Genomic DNA, 14,818 nt, shown 5'->3' on the forward strand with positions numbered 1-14,818 from the left:
TTACAACCCTTTCTTGCCTGCTGTGGGGCAGGATGGGATGCAGGGCAGCCTCAGCCTTCAGGATGGCTGGGCATCAGGTGGAGGAGAATGGAGGATAGATGCCTTCCAGGGTGTGGGGTGCCGACAGGGGATCCAGAGATTTGCAAGGGGAGGGTTGAAGGAGGAGACAAAGAGCAGCCCCAAGCAAAGGTCACTTTTTCTGGTTTCACAATTACTGTCCTGTGTGACAGGAATGCTCAAACAGCCTTTAGCAGAGTAGGGCCAGCACTGATAACATAGCCTTTCATCTGAGGCTGATGGGTAAAACCTTGGCTCCAGGGGCACCCTAAAATCACTGCTTAGACTGGCCAGAGACTGAGGGAGAACTGTCTCTCAGCATGACCAGTGACATTGCCCACCCCATCCCTACCAGTATCCCTGGCTAGCTTCTCCAGACTGAACAGTGGCAGAACCCTCCTTCCCAGCCCCCACCCAGCATTCTTGGGATTTTGTTCCGGGCTGATTTGGCTTGAGGACCCTGGAGTAGAGTAATCTGTGACCCTAGGCTTTGACCTGTGACCCTCTCTTCCGTCCAGTGGCCCCAGTGACCAGAGCTCCTTCTCCCTCCTCCACTCACCTGCCCTGAGCCAACCCACGTCTCCTCCCCTCCCCCCAAGATGGGGAGGGAATGGCGGGGAGAGAAAGAAGAAGGGGGGTGACATTCCTTGGATTCCCTGGATGGGTGGATGTGAGGGAGTCAGGGAGAGCAGAGCAGAGGGAGGGGCTCCCCATCCCCACCCCATCACCAAAGAGGCCTAAGAGGACCTGGGAATTGAAAACCCATTAAAGAGAAGATTGACCCGACCAGTTCCAGGCCACTGCTCAGTCAAAGGAGGGACGATTCCCAGCAAGGTGGCTCTAAGGGGAGGGCATCCTAGAGCACACTGGGAAAAGCCAGTCATGCAGGAGAGACTACAGAAGGAGGCCAACACAGGCAACTAATTGTACCAGCACCGCTGGTAAACACCGACAGTTCACAAATCAGAGGCGGTGGGCACCCTTGCAATCCCAGCACTTGGGAAACTGAGGCAGAAGGATTGCTACGAGTTCCAGACTAGCCTAAGCTACATTGTGACACCTGTCTCCAAAAAGGAAACAAACTAGGAAAAAGATCCACCTGCAGCCGGGAGGTAGGGTTGCCATCGTGGAAATGAGTATCAAGGCCCCCGAAGGAGGCCAAGAAGGAAGGGAATGAGGGTCCTCGCAGTGTCCCTCAGATCCCAGCTCTGGGCATCAGCTAGCCTGGTCGGTCGGTCAGGCCCCAGGCCACGGAGGACAGCCGCGGGCGTGGGTTGGATAAAAGCGGCGCGCGCGCGAGGCGGTGCAGGCGGTGCGGATGGTTCCTTGCGCGCGCGGGTGGGAGGTCCTCTCTGGGCAGTGGGAGGTCTTGGCCTTGGGCCCAGCCTGGGGATGGGGGGGCGTGTCCCGGGGCGTGGCCTCCGCTGCCAGCCTCACCGCTGCCGAGAGCCTCACCCCGGCTCAGTCACCGCCACCACCGCAGGGAACATGGAGCCCCCAGACGCCCGTGCAGGGCTACTGTGGCTCGCCCTCCTCCTGGCGGGCCACTCAGGTATGAATTGGGACTGAGGGCAGAGCTGAAACCTGGTGTTGGGTTTTGTGGGGCTCTCCCCCGGGGTCCCCGGGAAGACAAGGGGAACAATCTTCCATCTCCCCAAGGAGTACAATCTAGGGATTCCCCACCATGAAGGAAAGCGGGGAGGCCTTGGGATGGCCCCGATCCGAGAGTTGAGGATACCCCAGCTCTGGAGCAGACACAACCTGAGCCAGCTGTCCCTTCCTGTCTCTCTGGGAACTCTGGAATCTAAGCCCTCGACCCCTAATAACCTTGGGTACCTGGAATCGGGACTCCGTCCTCTCTGGTCCCTCAGACTCGAGTCCAGCACCGCCCCCCCTCCCCGCCTTCCTGCTTAGTCAAAGTAGCTTCTGCTAGCATACTAAAGAGCAACATCCCAGAGCTGTTCTCTAAGTAATTAAGTTTGAACTTCCTCGGAGAAACTGGGGACCCCGCGACTAAAGCACTTCCTACAGTGTGGGGTTTCCCCTCAGTTCAGAGTTTAGGCTGTCTCTAAAGGACCCACCTCTCTCAGAAAGGGCTCGGAGTACCAGCCTGGCAGGGAACGTGAACATTGTTTCCGATTGAAAGGGCCCCTTTCCTGGAGCCCCTGATAAATCCACACACCTGCACGTGGTGAGAAGGGAGGAGGAACAGAGAGGTTCGGGGACACTGGGAACAGGGTGGATAAGGGAGGACAGAGGCTATCTATCTGCTTGTTGGCGGTTTGCAGCTCACATCCAGTCCTGGGTACCAGTCTGGCCCCACATCGCTCCCCTGGGACAAGTTGGGGCCAGAGGTGGGTGCCTGGGAACCCAGGCTCCTGGCACGAGCGTGGTATATAGTTGGGAACCCAGGAGTAGGCCTAGGCCAGGCTGGGCGGGGAAGGAATGACGCCAAAATGCCATCCCAGAGGGTAGATTCCCAGCAAGAACTGCTACCCACCAGACCCTGATAGGAGTCTAAGACTCAAGCTTCCAGACCCCTAGGACCCAGAGGTCATGTTTCCAACATCCAGCCTCCAATGCCTCAGGCTGCTGGGAGTCTCAACTCCCAGCCCTTTCTCCCTCAGGACCCAAGCTCACTCCCTGCCCAGGTGACTCACCTTACCCTTTTCAAACTTCTCTTGTAAAGAGATGGGTGGGGGGTGTTGTCAGGGGGCAGGTAGGGGGCTCTGGCGCCAAGCCGGGCAGGTCTCAGCCAGCCTGGCCCTCCCACATTCCTGAAACCTGCCCAGCCCTGTCCCCCCCTTGCCACTCCCACACACCCATCCAGCTCCTGGCCCAGCTGCAGCCTACACCCCAGCCCCCCACACATCAGAGAGCAGAAGGGCCCCCAGGAGCTACCAGAGAAAACAGGATGGGATCGAGAAATGGGAAACAAAGACGGAGAAAGACCTGTTCCTCAGCCCCAGGCCAGGTCTTCCCTGAGAGACAGGCCTGACCCTTCCTTGAGGGGACGTTTGCTATACTAGGAGAAGCAAGACTTTAGCTTAGAGTGGTGGAGAAGGTTGGACCTTAACTCTTAGAAGTTGAGAGCCTGGCCTGGTAGCACAGGACTTTAATCCGAGCAGTCAGGAGGCAGAGACAGCTGTAGATCTCTGTGAGTTCGAGGTTAGCCTGGTTCACATAACTCTCAAGTTATACAGAGACACTGATGGGTCCCAGACATGAGACGGACCAAGGAGAGAGAGAGGAGCTGTATTTGAGGGAGAAGGTGGGAGCCTGGACTCCTGTCTGAGGGAGGAGGCAAGGGTCTGGACCTCTGTGTCTAAGGGAGGACATGTGGGCTAGTTTTTTCCAGTCTGAGAGAGGAGGCTGGGTCTGGAGTGCTCTCCCTGTTCGTAGCATTGGGTAGACATTTGACGTGGCACCCATCCTGCAGGCATCCAGGCTGAGGTGCATGTGTCTGTACCCCCGCTGGTGGACGTGTTGCAAGGAGAACAGATCATCCTGAACTGCACACTACGGGAACACCCCGAACATTATGTGCTGGAATGGTTCCTTGTGAGTGCTCTGTGCTGGGAGCTGGGGATGATGTGGGGAGAAGGTAAAGGAGGATCCAGTGGCCTGGTCACATCAGTACCATCAACTCTTCCTACATGGGATCCCCTGGCATGTCCAGAAGACCCCACATGGAGCTTTCAAAATCCACATTTCCATTTACAAACAAACACTTGCCCAAATCTACACCTGCCTAGAATCCCTCAGGGAGGGGCTGGGGTGTGACTCAGTGGTAGAGCTCCTGCCTAGAATCCCCCAGTGAGGGGCTGGGGTGTAGCTGAGTGGTAGAGGCTCTGCCAAGAATCCCCCAGTGAGGGGCTGGGGCGTGGCTCAGTGGTAGTGATTGCTTAGTATGTGAAAGCCACTAGGTTCTTTCCTTAGGCCCAGAGGGAAAAAAAATCTTAGAGGGATTCAGTAGTAAGGGAGGACTCACAATCCAGGCTAAGACTGCCCCTGTACATACCCACAGGTTGATGCTTCTGGGTCCCGACACCTCCTGGCTTCTGGGGAGCCACAGGGCTCAAAGCTCCAGTCCACAGTCCACAACTCTCGGGGCCGCAATCCCCCATACGCTCTGAACCCCTCTGGGGGACTGGTGATAAATGACACCCAAGTGGGCGATGAGCGGGACTACGTGTGCGTGGTGAAGGCTGGGCCAATGGGAACCTCAGAGGCTACCTCAAAAGTTCGTGTGTTCAGTGAGTGTCCCCAACACTATCCTGAAGAGCGAGGAGTGGGATGGAGGTGGGGGTAGGGTCAGAGAAGGCCCTCCTGACAGAACATCTCCCCAACAGCAACCCCCGAGCCTACGGAGGTGTTTCCCAACAAAGGAACGCTGTCTGTGTTGGACGAGTTTGCCCAGGAGGTAATTGTGCCCTGGAGTTGAGCAGTGGGTGAAGAGACCCAAGACCTTCTTTGTTATTGCTTTGTTTTGTGGTATGGGAGACTGAACTCAGGGCTTTCTTTGAACCGCCAGGCAGGGACTCCTCGGGTATTTTCCTTGTTTGGTTTTTGTTTTTGTTTGGGAAGGTGACCTTATGTAGCACAGGCTATCCTGAAACCTTCTGTGTGGCCACTTATACCTTCCAAAGACTGAGGTCCTAGGCATGTGTCATCGTAGCCGGTTTTTTTCTTTCTTGGTTTTGTTTTGTTTGCAACACCATCTCATAGCCCAGTGTGATCTCAAACCTGCTGTGTGGCTAGGATACTTCTGCTCCCCCGGCTCAGGCTGACCTGGAACTCATTATGTAGCCCAGGCTAGTGCCAAACTGATGTTTCTATCTCAGCCTCTTGAGGGCTGGAATTACATTTGTGTGTCGCTACACCTGCTTCAGGTTTTTAATGAATCATTTAATTAATTATTTGTTAATTACGTTCTTTTGAGAGCCGCTTCCCTCTCTATACCTCTACACGGTTCCAGGGATCTAACGCAGCTCTTTCATCTCCCTCACAAGCACTCTTATTGGCTCAGCCATTTCACAGGCCTGGGCTCTGGGCTTTTTATTGGGAGGAACTGGAGTCAATGAGATCTGTTTCCTCTCCTGGGGAGAAAGCCCAATGGACATGTCTAAAGCGGAGATCTGGGGAAAAGAGAACCAGACTTCAGAGTCCTGGCACCAAGCCCAGGCCACGCCCATGCCTTTCCCAGATTGCCACCTGCAGCAGCCTGAACGGAAACCCGGTGCCTAACATCACATGGTATCGGAACGGGCAGCAACTGAAAGTGCCCACGGAATTGAACACAAGTGAGCCATCAGGAGCCAAGGGGGATGGGGGATGGGGTGGTGGCTGGTGGCAGGGGTTAGTCACCTCTTCCTGCTGCCTGTCTCTCACAGAAGGTTACATGACCAGCCGCACCGTCCGGGAGGCCTCGGGCCTGTATTCCCTGACCAGCACCCTCTACCTGAGGCTCTACAAGGAGGATCGGGATGCCAGGTTCCACTGTGCTGCTCAGTACAAGTTGCCCTCAGGCCAAGTAGGCCACCTGGACAGCCCTGCCTTCCAACTCACGCTGCACTGTGAGTCCCCATGACCCCCGGCCCCTGACCCAAGATCCTATCCCAGCAAGGCCCAACTCCTGGACCCCGATTCCAAGCTGTGTCCTCACCCTACCTTTTCGCCTCTTGTTGAAATAATGAGAGGATGGGCTGCTAACCTTTGACCTCAGCACCCCAAACAATCATACTGATTCTGACTTCAGCATAGGACCCTGTACCCCATGGGACACTCACCTTCTCCCACAGAATTGGCTCCCCATATGACATCTTGTCTTAAATCTCAAATTGTACAGTGACCCCTGACCTTTGAGCCATTCTGTCAATTTACCTAGTCCTCTGACCTTTGGTGTGTTCTGAGAATGAGTCTGGACCTCTCAAGTCATCTTAACACTGGAGAAGCTGAGATAGGAATTTAGAGAGTATGAAATCTAGCTGAGCGACAGAGAGGGAGCCTGTCTCAAAAATCAGACAAAAGGAATAAGATATATACACCTCAGATACACACACACACACACAAAACAGAAATCTCAACTGGATTGTGGTGGCGCATGCCTTTAATCCCAGCACTCGGGAGGCAGAGGCAGGTGGATCTCTGTGAGTTCGAGGCCAGTCTGTTCTACATAGTTCTAGGACAGCCAGGGCTACACAGAGAAACCCTGACTCCGAAAAAAAGTAGGACCGACCTTTCCCCTTGACAGATGACCTTATTTCCTGTCTTCCCATAGATCCCACAGAGCATGTGGAATTCTGGCTGGGAAGTCCATCCACCACGGAAGGATGGGTGCGTGAGGGTGATGCTGTCCAGCTGCTCTGCCAGGGTGATGGCAGCCCCAGCCCGGAGTACTCCTTTTTCCGTCTGCAGGTAACTCACTCTGTGGTCCCTTTGGATCCCACCTGATTCTGGGTCATACTAACCTCATCAGCCTCTTGCTGATGAGGGAGATGGAACACAGGGCTTGTCTCATGTTACATAACTGTGCTCCTGCTGAACCACAATCCCAGTCCTCACGGGGTGGGGAGATTCTAGGCAGGGGCTCTACCACTGAACCATAACCCAGTCCCTCACTGGGGGATTCTAGGCAGGGACTCTACCACTGAACCACACCCCTAGCCCCTCACTGGGGGATTCTAGGCAGAGGCTCTACCAAAGGACTTCTGACCCTGATTTGAGATGGTTTGGAGGCTATACCCACCCAGTGTGACCCCTGACCTTTGGCTTGAACAGGCTCTAGTCAAGTATGACATCGGCTTGGTGACCCCTGACTCCACCCCTAGTTGCCCCCAGAACAATGTCTAATCCTTGCGTCCCATCTACTTTCTCAGAACAACCAGGAGGAACAGCTAAAGGTCAACCTCAAGGGGAACTTGACCCTGGAGGGGGTGCGTCGAGACCAGAGTGGCACCTACGGATGCAGAGTGGAGGACTACGATGCCGATGAGAACGCACAGCTTGTCAAGATCCTCGATCTGAGCGTGGCCTGTGAGAGCTTTGTGGGGAGAGAGGGAGGGCAGGGTGTGGTGAGGCTTCCGCAGCTCTTCTCCCTCAGGGTCCCACCCTGGCTCCTTCCAGAGTCCTAGCTCCAGAGCACACACTTATCTCTCTCCCCTGACTGGAACCTGCTGTGCCTCCCCAGTGCTTTATAGAGAAAGATCAATCCCTTTTTAACTTTGCCACCAGTGACTCTTCCCCCCATGGAGGCCGCAGCTCCAGCACACCCCAGGCTCCTCTCTTCCGTACTAACTCCACAGGATTATGCCTACTGATTTCCAGCCTGGCTCGGCCCCGGTTTCTAAGCAGCTTTTGCATTCACTTCGCTAGGAAGAAAGTGGTCTTTAGTGTGTGCGTCTGAGTGCATGTGCACACCTCCTGTGAATGCATGTGTCAAGGCTGGGGGTCAGCCTTAGCTGGCATCACTCACGGTTGACACTTTAGATTTTGAGAAGGATCTCTTTATCTGCTTGGAGCTCTCCTGTTAAGATAGACTGGCTGGCCAGCCAGCATGCCCCAGAGATCTTTCTGCCTTTGCCTCCTTAGTCCTAAGAGTAAGCATGCACAGCTACATGAAACCTTTTATGTAGAATCTGGGGCTTCAAGACAGGGGCTCTGCCACTGAGCCATGCCCTCAGCCCCTCATTGGGGATTTTAAGCAGGGCTCTACCTCTGAGCCACACCCCAGCCCTCACTGGGGGATTCTAGGCAGGGTTCTAGGACTCTGGCCCTCATGTTTGCCCAGCAAGTACTCTACCTGTTGAGTTGTTGTGTTTTGTTTTAATTGAGAGAGTCTCATGAAGCTAGACTGGCCTTGAACTCACTGTACATCCTCCCCCCCACACACACACACACAGTAGCAGAGACAAAAGGCAAGTGCTGGCCCAAACCCTTTTAATCACATTAGTGTGTCTTACTTAGAGCGATAGCACTGATAAAACAGAGGTGGTTGGTGACAGAATTGTCACCGTCTGAGTTCCCTAGAAGTGTTCTCTGCTACCACATCTGCAGGTAGAGTGTTTATGCAAAGTCTCTTGTGATCTCTGTATTCAGAAGCAGCAAGAGTGGGCAGGCGTGAAGCTTAACTGTGGTTTACACAAGGTCTTGCAGGGAGGAGGGTGGCCGACGACACTCCACAGTTGCTTGCGGTTAGCACGATGGAACTGGACCTGTCTGTGTGTCGTGCAGGAAAGGGGGTATGACCTTGGGTGAGGGGCTCCTTGCAGTTGAGGGCATTCCCACCGAGAGCTGACAGCTGAGGGTTGACAGCTGCCAGCCCCTTGCAGCAGCTGGGGGAACCAGTTGTTGGTGTTGGAAGCGAGATCCCAAGATCCGGGTGTCCACAGCAGCGGGAGCAGGGAGGCCTCTGAGAGAAGCAGACACACGGATAGGAAGCTGGAGAATGATGTGAGTAGCTTGCAGAGCTAAGAGCCTCTGCTGCAGGCAGATGACCTGGTGCACAGGCCCTAGAAACAAACTTGGTATTCTTGAGAAAACTAAACCCAAAAACAAGATCTCTGTAACTAAGCAGATAGTGTTCAAAGACTAGGCAGGCTCTTGTAGGCTGGTATAATTTGTCCATGATGCCCAGGGTACTGGGGAGCCATAGCAGGATTTTAAGCCAGAGAGGAAGGAAGATGGCTGGGCCAGTGTGTTCTTTGAAAGCCTTCCTTGTGCTGCTCAGTAGAGGATCGACTGAGATGATCAAAATGAGGAATAGGGCTGGCAAGATGGCTCAGCAAGCCAAGGAGCTTGCCGCCAGGCCCAGTGATCCAAGTTTGATTCTTGGGTCTCACATGAAGGAGGGAGAGAATCATCTGACCTCCGTCCATGTGCCACAGCATTCACACATGCATGTGTGCACACGCAATAATAAAAATAAAACTTGTAGAAAGTGAGGGATAAGCCAAGTGGTATAATGCATGACGTTAATCCCAGCACTGGAGAGACAGAGGCAGGCCAGTCTCTGAGTTTGAGGCCAACCTGCTCTACACAGTGACTTCCAGAACAGCCAGGGCTACACAGAAATACCCTGTTTTGGGAAGAAAAAAAAAAAAAGTAAAGAGAGAGAGAGACAATGAGGGAAGATTAGTATAGAGATGGTAAGGACAGGGAGCGGGTCAGGTAAAGGGAAGTAGGGGGAGTCTTCTCAGGGCAGACACATAAAAATCTTAGTTTTTCTGTAAACGTTGTCTTAGGTAGCCAAGGTTAGCCTGAAACTCAGATCTTCCCGTCTCAGCTTCCCAAGTGCTAGGATTACAAGCATGGAACCACCAAACCCAGTCAGAATTTTATTGTCTTTTGGAACCACCAAACCCAGTCAGAATTTTATTGTCTTTTGAGATGCTGGCATTTGAACCTAGGGCCTTATCCATGCTAGACACTCTACCTCCTGTGTTTATGTACAGCCCGGGCCCTTCAAGTTGTCTGATCATTTTAAATTATTCTTACAGTTTTATTCATTTGTGCATGTGTGCGCGTGGAGGTCAGAGGACAGCTTGCAGGAGCTTGTCATCTCCTTCCACCATGTGGGTCTAGAGGGGCGATGTCAGCAGGAGTCTAGCCAGTGAGCCTTCTTGCTGGTCCAAACTCATCAAGTCTGTATGGAGGTGGAATGAGGGTGGTACAGAGGAGCAGACGTTTGAGCTTAATTAAGCAAAAGCTTGAAATAGAGAGCTGGAGGCACAGCACTGAAGCAGAATCCCCCAGTGAGGGGCTGGGGGTGGGGCCCAGTGGTAGAGCACTTGCCTTGCACGTGGCCTCCTCAGTACTGCAAAGCCTCAGATAGTAGGTCAGATAGTCTTCAGAGCTGTTCTCCTAGTGCTGGCTGCAGGGCCTGAATGGAAAGTAAAGTTGCGACGGTACTGGGTAGAATTAGAAAGAACGACAAGGTGTTGTCTGCCTCTGATAGCTCTCTAGAGGCCCTGGCTGAGCAGACAGGGGTTGGGGAATGTGAGCATGTTTTCCCCCTGCAGACCTGGATCCCTTGGAGCTGAGCGTGCCTGGGGAACTCTTCGTCTTCCTGAATAGCAGTGGCACCGTGGTGGACTGCTCCGCCAGAGGTCTGCCTGCTCCTACTGTGCGCTGGACCAAGGTGACAGGAGGAAGGAGCTGTGGGGCCTCAGCTGCTCCACCTCAGCCTCTCAACCTCATGGTCCTCCCCGACTTCCTTCCTGTCCCTGCCCTAGGATTCTGTGACTCTCGCATATGGTCCCACGCTGGCTCTCGACTCTGTTACCTTTGACTCTGCTGGCACGTACACATGTGAGGCCTCTACACCCACCGTCCCCCTCCTGAGCCAGACACAGAGTTTCCAGCTGGTGGTTCAAGGTTTGGATTGTTGGGCTCCTTATGTGGGGGCAGTGTCCCTCTTTAGTTATCTTTCTTTTGTTTGTGTCTGCATATGTGGTGTATGTAGCTATTCATGTGTGTCTGTGTATGCGTGTATGTTCATGCCTGATGCCAAAAGTCAACCCTGAGTGTCTTCCTCTATTCCTGTCTATTTTTTGCTGGGGGCGGGGGGCGCGTGGTGCAGGGGCGCGTGTTGTGAGACAGGGTTTCTCTATGCAGCCCTGGCTGTCCTGGGACTCACTTTGTAGACCAGGCTGGCCTCGAACTCACAGATATCCACCTACGTCTGCCTCTGGAGTGCTGGGGTACAAGATGTGCGCTGCTGCACACAGTTGTATTTTTTGTGCGTATTTATTTGGGGGGACAGTTTGTGGTAGCGGGAGAACAACCTGCAGGGGTCGGTTCTTTCGTTCCACCCGTCGGGGCTTGGCAAGGTTCACTTTCGCCTGCTGAGCCATCCTGCCATCCCCCTCCACCTTCTTGAGACCTGGAGCTCATTGATTGGCTGCTTAGGGGACTCCAGAAGTCCTCCTGTCTCTGCAGTCCCTCCACCCCAGTTCTGGGGTTCTAACTGTACACTGCTGTACTCATTTTTTATGTGGGTGCCAGGGAATGAACTCCGGTCCTGAAACTTGTATAGCAAGCACTTGGTCTGCTGAGCCATCTCCCCAGTCCCGTCTCTATTTTCTTCTCCTATTTTCTCTATTTCCTTCACTCCTGTGTCTCTCTCCTTTCCCTGGCAGTCTGCCCCCCCTCACTCTGCTATGGTCCCCACCACCCATAGGTACACCAGAGTTAAAACCTAATGAGATAAAGCCCATATCGGGGAACAGCTGGATGGAAGGAGACGAAGTCACGCTGGTCTGCTCTGCCCAAGGCTACCCAGAACCCAAACTCACCTGGAGCCAGCCAGGCGATACTGTAAGGGACATACCTTGCCACTCCGAGCTTACCCCAGGTTCCTCAGGGGACCCTGACCCTCATCGATCCAAGCTTCATAGCCCCTATACTCCACCTCAGCCTACACCCCCAGCCCTTGACCCCCAAGGGGCCTGGCCTGACCCAAGCCTCCACAGCCAGCAGAGCCTCCCTTTGAGGGCAAAGGCTGGATGAGCAGCTCGCTGATGGTGAAAGTGACCAGCGCCCTGAGTCGAGAGGGCGTGTCCTGTGAGGCATCTAACGTCCATGGCAAGAAAAGTCATGTCTTCCATTTTGGCTCTGGTGGGTAACCAGGAGGGGAGCAACTGGGTGGACACGGAGGCACCCTGATCTAGTGAGCCTAGTATCTCTTTGTTGTCTCCTCGCAGTGGCCCCTCAGACTGCCCAGGCTGGAGTGGCTGTCATGGCTGTAGCCGTCAGCGTAGGCCTCCTGCTGCTTGTGGTCGCTGCTTTTTACTGCATGAGACGCAAGGGGCGCCCCAGCTGCTGCCGGCGAGCAGAGAAGGGGGCTCCGTAAGTATTTGCAGGCTTCCAGTCCCTCCGCAACCATAGCCCTGTACTGTCCTCAGCCAAGCCCTCCAGCTGTGCTGCAAAAGGAGTCCCAAACCCATCAGCTACCTGTCCCTCCCCCACCTATCTTCACCCCTGGCCAACCCAAGGATGGCCTTGCCTACCACCCGGAATCCCAACCAGAGCCCCCCTGAAGTCTCTGTCTCCATTCGCCATCCCCCATTACAGGCCTCTATGTTTAGCTCCAGTCTTTCATTCTGTCTGAAGTTTTGGGGCTGGGACCCAGACTTCACGTCAAACAAAGCCTTACTCCTGAGCCACACTCCTAGCAGGGCAATGGTGGTGCAAATTCCTTTTCATCCCAGCGCTCAGGAGGCAGAGACAAGTGGATCTCTGTGAGTTCGAGGCCAGCCTGGTCTACAGAGTGAGTTCCAGGACAACCAGGGCTACACAGAGAAACCCTGTCTTCAAAAACCAAAAGAAAAGAAAATGCCCTACAGACTTGATCTTAGGAAGCATTTTCTCAGCCGAGGGTCCCTCCTTTCAAATAACTAGCCTTATGTTAAATTGACATAAAACTAGCCAGCACATGGGGAGCGGGGGGGGGGGGGGATTTCAGGGAGTTGCTCTACCACTAAGCCACATTCCCAACCCATCACTGGGAGGTTCTAGGCAGGTTCTTTGCACACATCCCAGGTCCCTTTTGGACTATTCTGAGACAAGGTTACATTGAGTGGTCCAGGTTGGCCTTGAACTTTCAGTCCTCTTGCTTTAACCTCCCAAGGATGGGCTTAGAGCCCTGTACCGCGAAGCCCAACTTGTCTCCACTCTAGACTTTGTCCTATCCAAAGTCCCGCACAGGACTGTTTCCACACCAATGCTAGTCACACCCTGACCTGTTCCTTAAAGTCACACTTCCAGTGGCGGTCTTTCTCCGTCATAGCTACATCCCCACAACCCCATGTCTGTGTTTACCTCAAAGCCAACGTCCTGTCCACGGTCCTATCTTACCTCATCTCCAGCCTCCCATAGCATCCTCAGCTTCTGCCCATAACTGTCCAGGCCTCTCTCTCTAAAGTTAATCTTGCTTCTAACCCATCTCCAACCTCAGCAACCCTTCCTTTCTCTCCTCCCACCAAACCCAATGCCATTGCCACCTCGACCCCACTCCCAGTTCCGATCTCAAGCGGTGATCATCCCCATGATGCTATTGTCCTCCCCCAGGCCAGCCAGGGAACAAGAGCTGAGCCACTCTGGCTCAGATCGTCCAGAGCAGACAGGCCTTCTTATGGGTGGACCCTCCGGAGGAGGCAGAGGTGGTGGCGGGGGATTCGGAGATGAGGTGAGTGATGGCCTGGGTGTCCATTGAGGAAGCAACTGACCACAGGGCCACTCTTGTGGGCTCAGGCTGAGCTACGGGTTCTGTCACCAGTGCTGAGGCTGAGGACCTCCCAGAGGCTGTCTCTGGATCTGGAACTTTGGGCATCATCAGAGGACCGGCTCTGCACACACGCCTCCACCTCCTTCCTCCTTCAGTCTCGGCCCTCCCTTCCTTCCTCTGCCTGCTGGGCAGGGACCCACAGTGGCCAGTGGCCTCAGGGAGGGAAAAAAGGGAGGGTGGGGGAGGGCTGAGAGGGGGCCTCCCTCTAGGGAAAGTAACTCTCCCAGGCACCAGAATAGCTCCTGGAGCCAAGCCCAGGGACCGGCCTGGGACAAGGCGCTGAGGGTCGGCAGGCCGGGGTTATTTTTACCTCCTGTCTCCCTTGCTGGGCACTGCCCCCCACCTGATACCCTGCTGTGTAGTCTGACACTGGAGTCCCCAACCCACCCCATCCCTGCCCCCTCGCCCCAGCCCATCATCTGTGGACACTGGATTCTTAAATAAATGCTGCCTGTCACGTGGATACCTTCCTACGGCCAGATCCTCTTCTGGGGAAGGGGAGGGGGGTCAAGGGGAAGGGAGGGTGCAGGACATTTTCCCCTCCTACTACTGCTGGCTGTCTGCCTCCTCACACACCCTCAGGAAAACCCTGATGTCCAGGAGACCAGCAAGAGACAGAAGCTAAGAGAGAGTGAGAGACAGATAGCATGGAATGAGACACAACCTGCTGGTGTTGGAAGAGTCCCGCCAGGGGTCCACACACTAGCCTGGACACTGGACCAGTGCCCAGTGCCTGCTTAGGGGTGAGGTCCTTATCCCCTTAAGGAAAAATTCCCAGAGTCCCTAGAGAGCTGAAGCTAAGGCTAGAAAAATCCTTTCCCCCTCCTGGAGGAGCTGGGGGCTCCCTGGGGAAGCAGGGTTCACAGGAGGAATGCAAAAGGGACGTGGGGCAGTGGTGAAACTGACAGACTTTCTAAGGTCCAAACAGGAAGGATGGGCGAGGACAGAGGCCTGGCGTGGTGACCTGTGCTGGTTATCTGAGCAGTCGGGATGCTGAGGTGATTGGGTTGTGGGTTTGAGGCCAGCCTCGGCTACATAGTGAGTCCCAGGCTGGGGGACTGCAGAGCGAGACTGTCACAAAGGTGTCTTAGTGAGCAAGGGCACTTTCTACCAAGCCTCGTGACTTGAATTGGGTCACATAGCCCAGGTTGGCTTTGAACTCACACTGCGTAGCTGAAGATGACCCTAAAATCCACGTCCCCCTGCCTCCACTTCACAAGTTCTGGGATTACAGGGGCATGCACCACTATTTTCCTTTTTTTTTTTTTTTTTTTTTTTGAGACAGTTTCTTTGTGTAGCCCTGGCTGTCCTGGCAGTCTGTAGACCAGGCTGGCCTTAAATTCAGAGATCCACCTGCTTCTAGCTCCTGAGTTCTGGGATTAAAGGCGTGCACCAACACTGCCCTGATCCCTCTGAATTCCAGAAACACAGATATCACCAAGCATTCTATACACTGTTTTTCTCTTACACACATGC

At 54.3% G+C, this 14,818-nt stretch overlaps 1 protein-coding gene across 2 annotated transcripts; it reads left to right on the forward strand.

The window, feature by feature from the left end:
- Positions 1-1,458: 1,458 nt before the first annotated feature.
- On the forward strand, positions 1,459-13,805 carry Bcam (basal cell adhesion molecule (Lutheran blood group)). 2 transcript variants are annotated; one of them, XM_087908292.1, is made up of 15 exons: positions 1,459-1,609; positions 3,497-3,618; positions 4,085-4,313; positions 4,410-4,480; positions 5,264-5,360; positions 5,451-5,633; positions 6,338-6,474; positions 6,936-7,092; positions 10,077-10,195; positions 10,290-10,431; positions 11,237-11,373; positions 11,529-11,673; positions 11,760-11,904; positions 13,126-13,243; positions 13,334-13,805. In XM_087908292.1, the coding sequence occupies exons 1-15, from the start codon at positions 1,546-1,548 to the stop codon at positions 13,337-13,339; spliced, it is 1,872 nt and encodes a 623-aa protein (XP_087764418.1). In that variant the 5' UTR covers positions 1,459-1,545; the 3' UTR covers positions 13,340-13,805. The 2 variants fall into 2 exon arrangements, with proteins under 2 accessions (XP_087764418.1, XP_085549706.1); XM_085693580.2 differs by lacking the exons at positions 13,126-13,243; positions 13,334-13,805 and having other exon boundaries at positions 11,760-11,908.
- The last annotated feature ends 1,013 nt before the right edge of the window (positions 13,806-14,818 follow it).

Source organism: Myodes glareolus, chromosome 1 (genome assembly GCF_982192425.1).
Source record: "Myodes glareolus chromosome 1, mMyoGla1.1, whole genome shotgun sequence".
Taxonomy (NCBI): Eukaryota; Metazoa; Chordata; class Mammalia; order Rodentia; family Cricetidae; genus Myodes; species Myodes glareolus.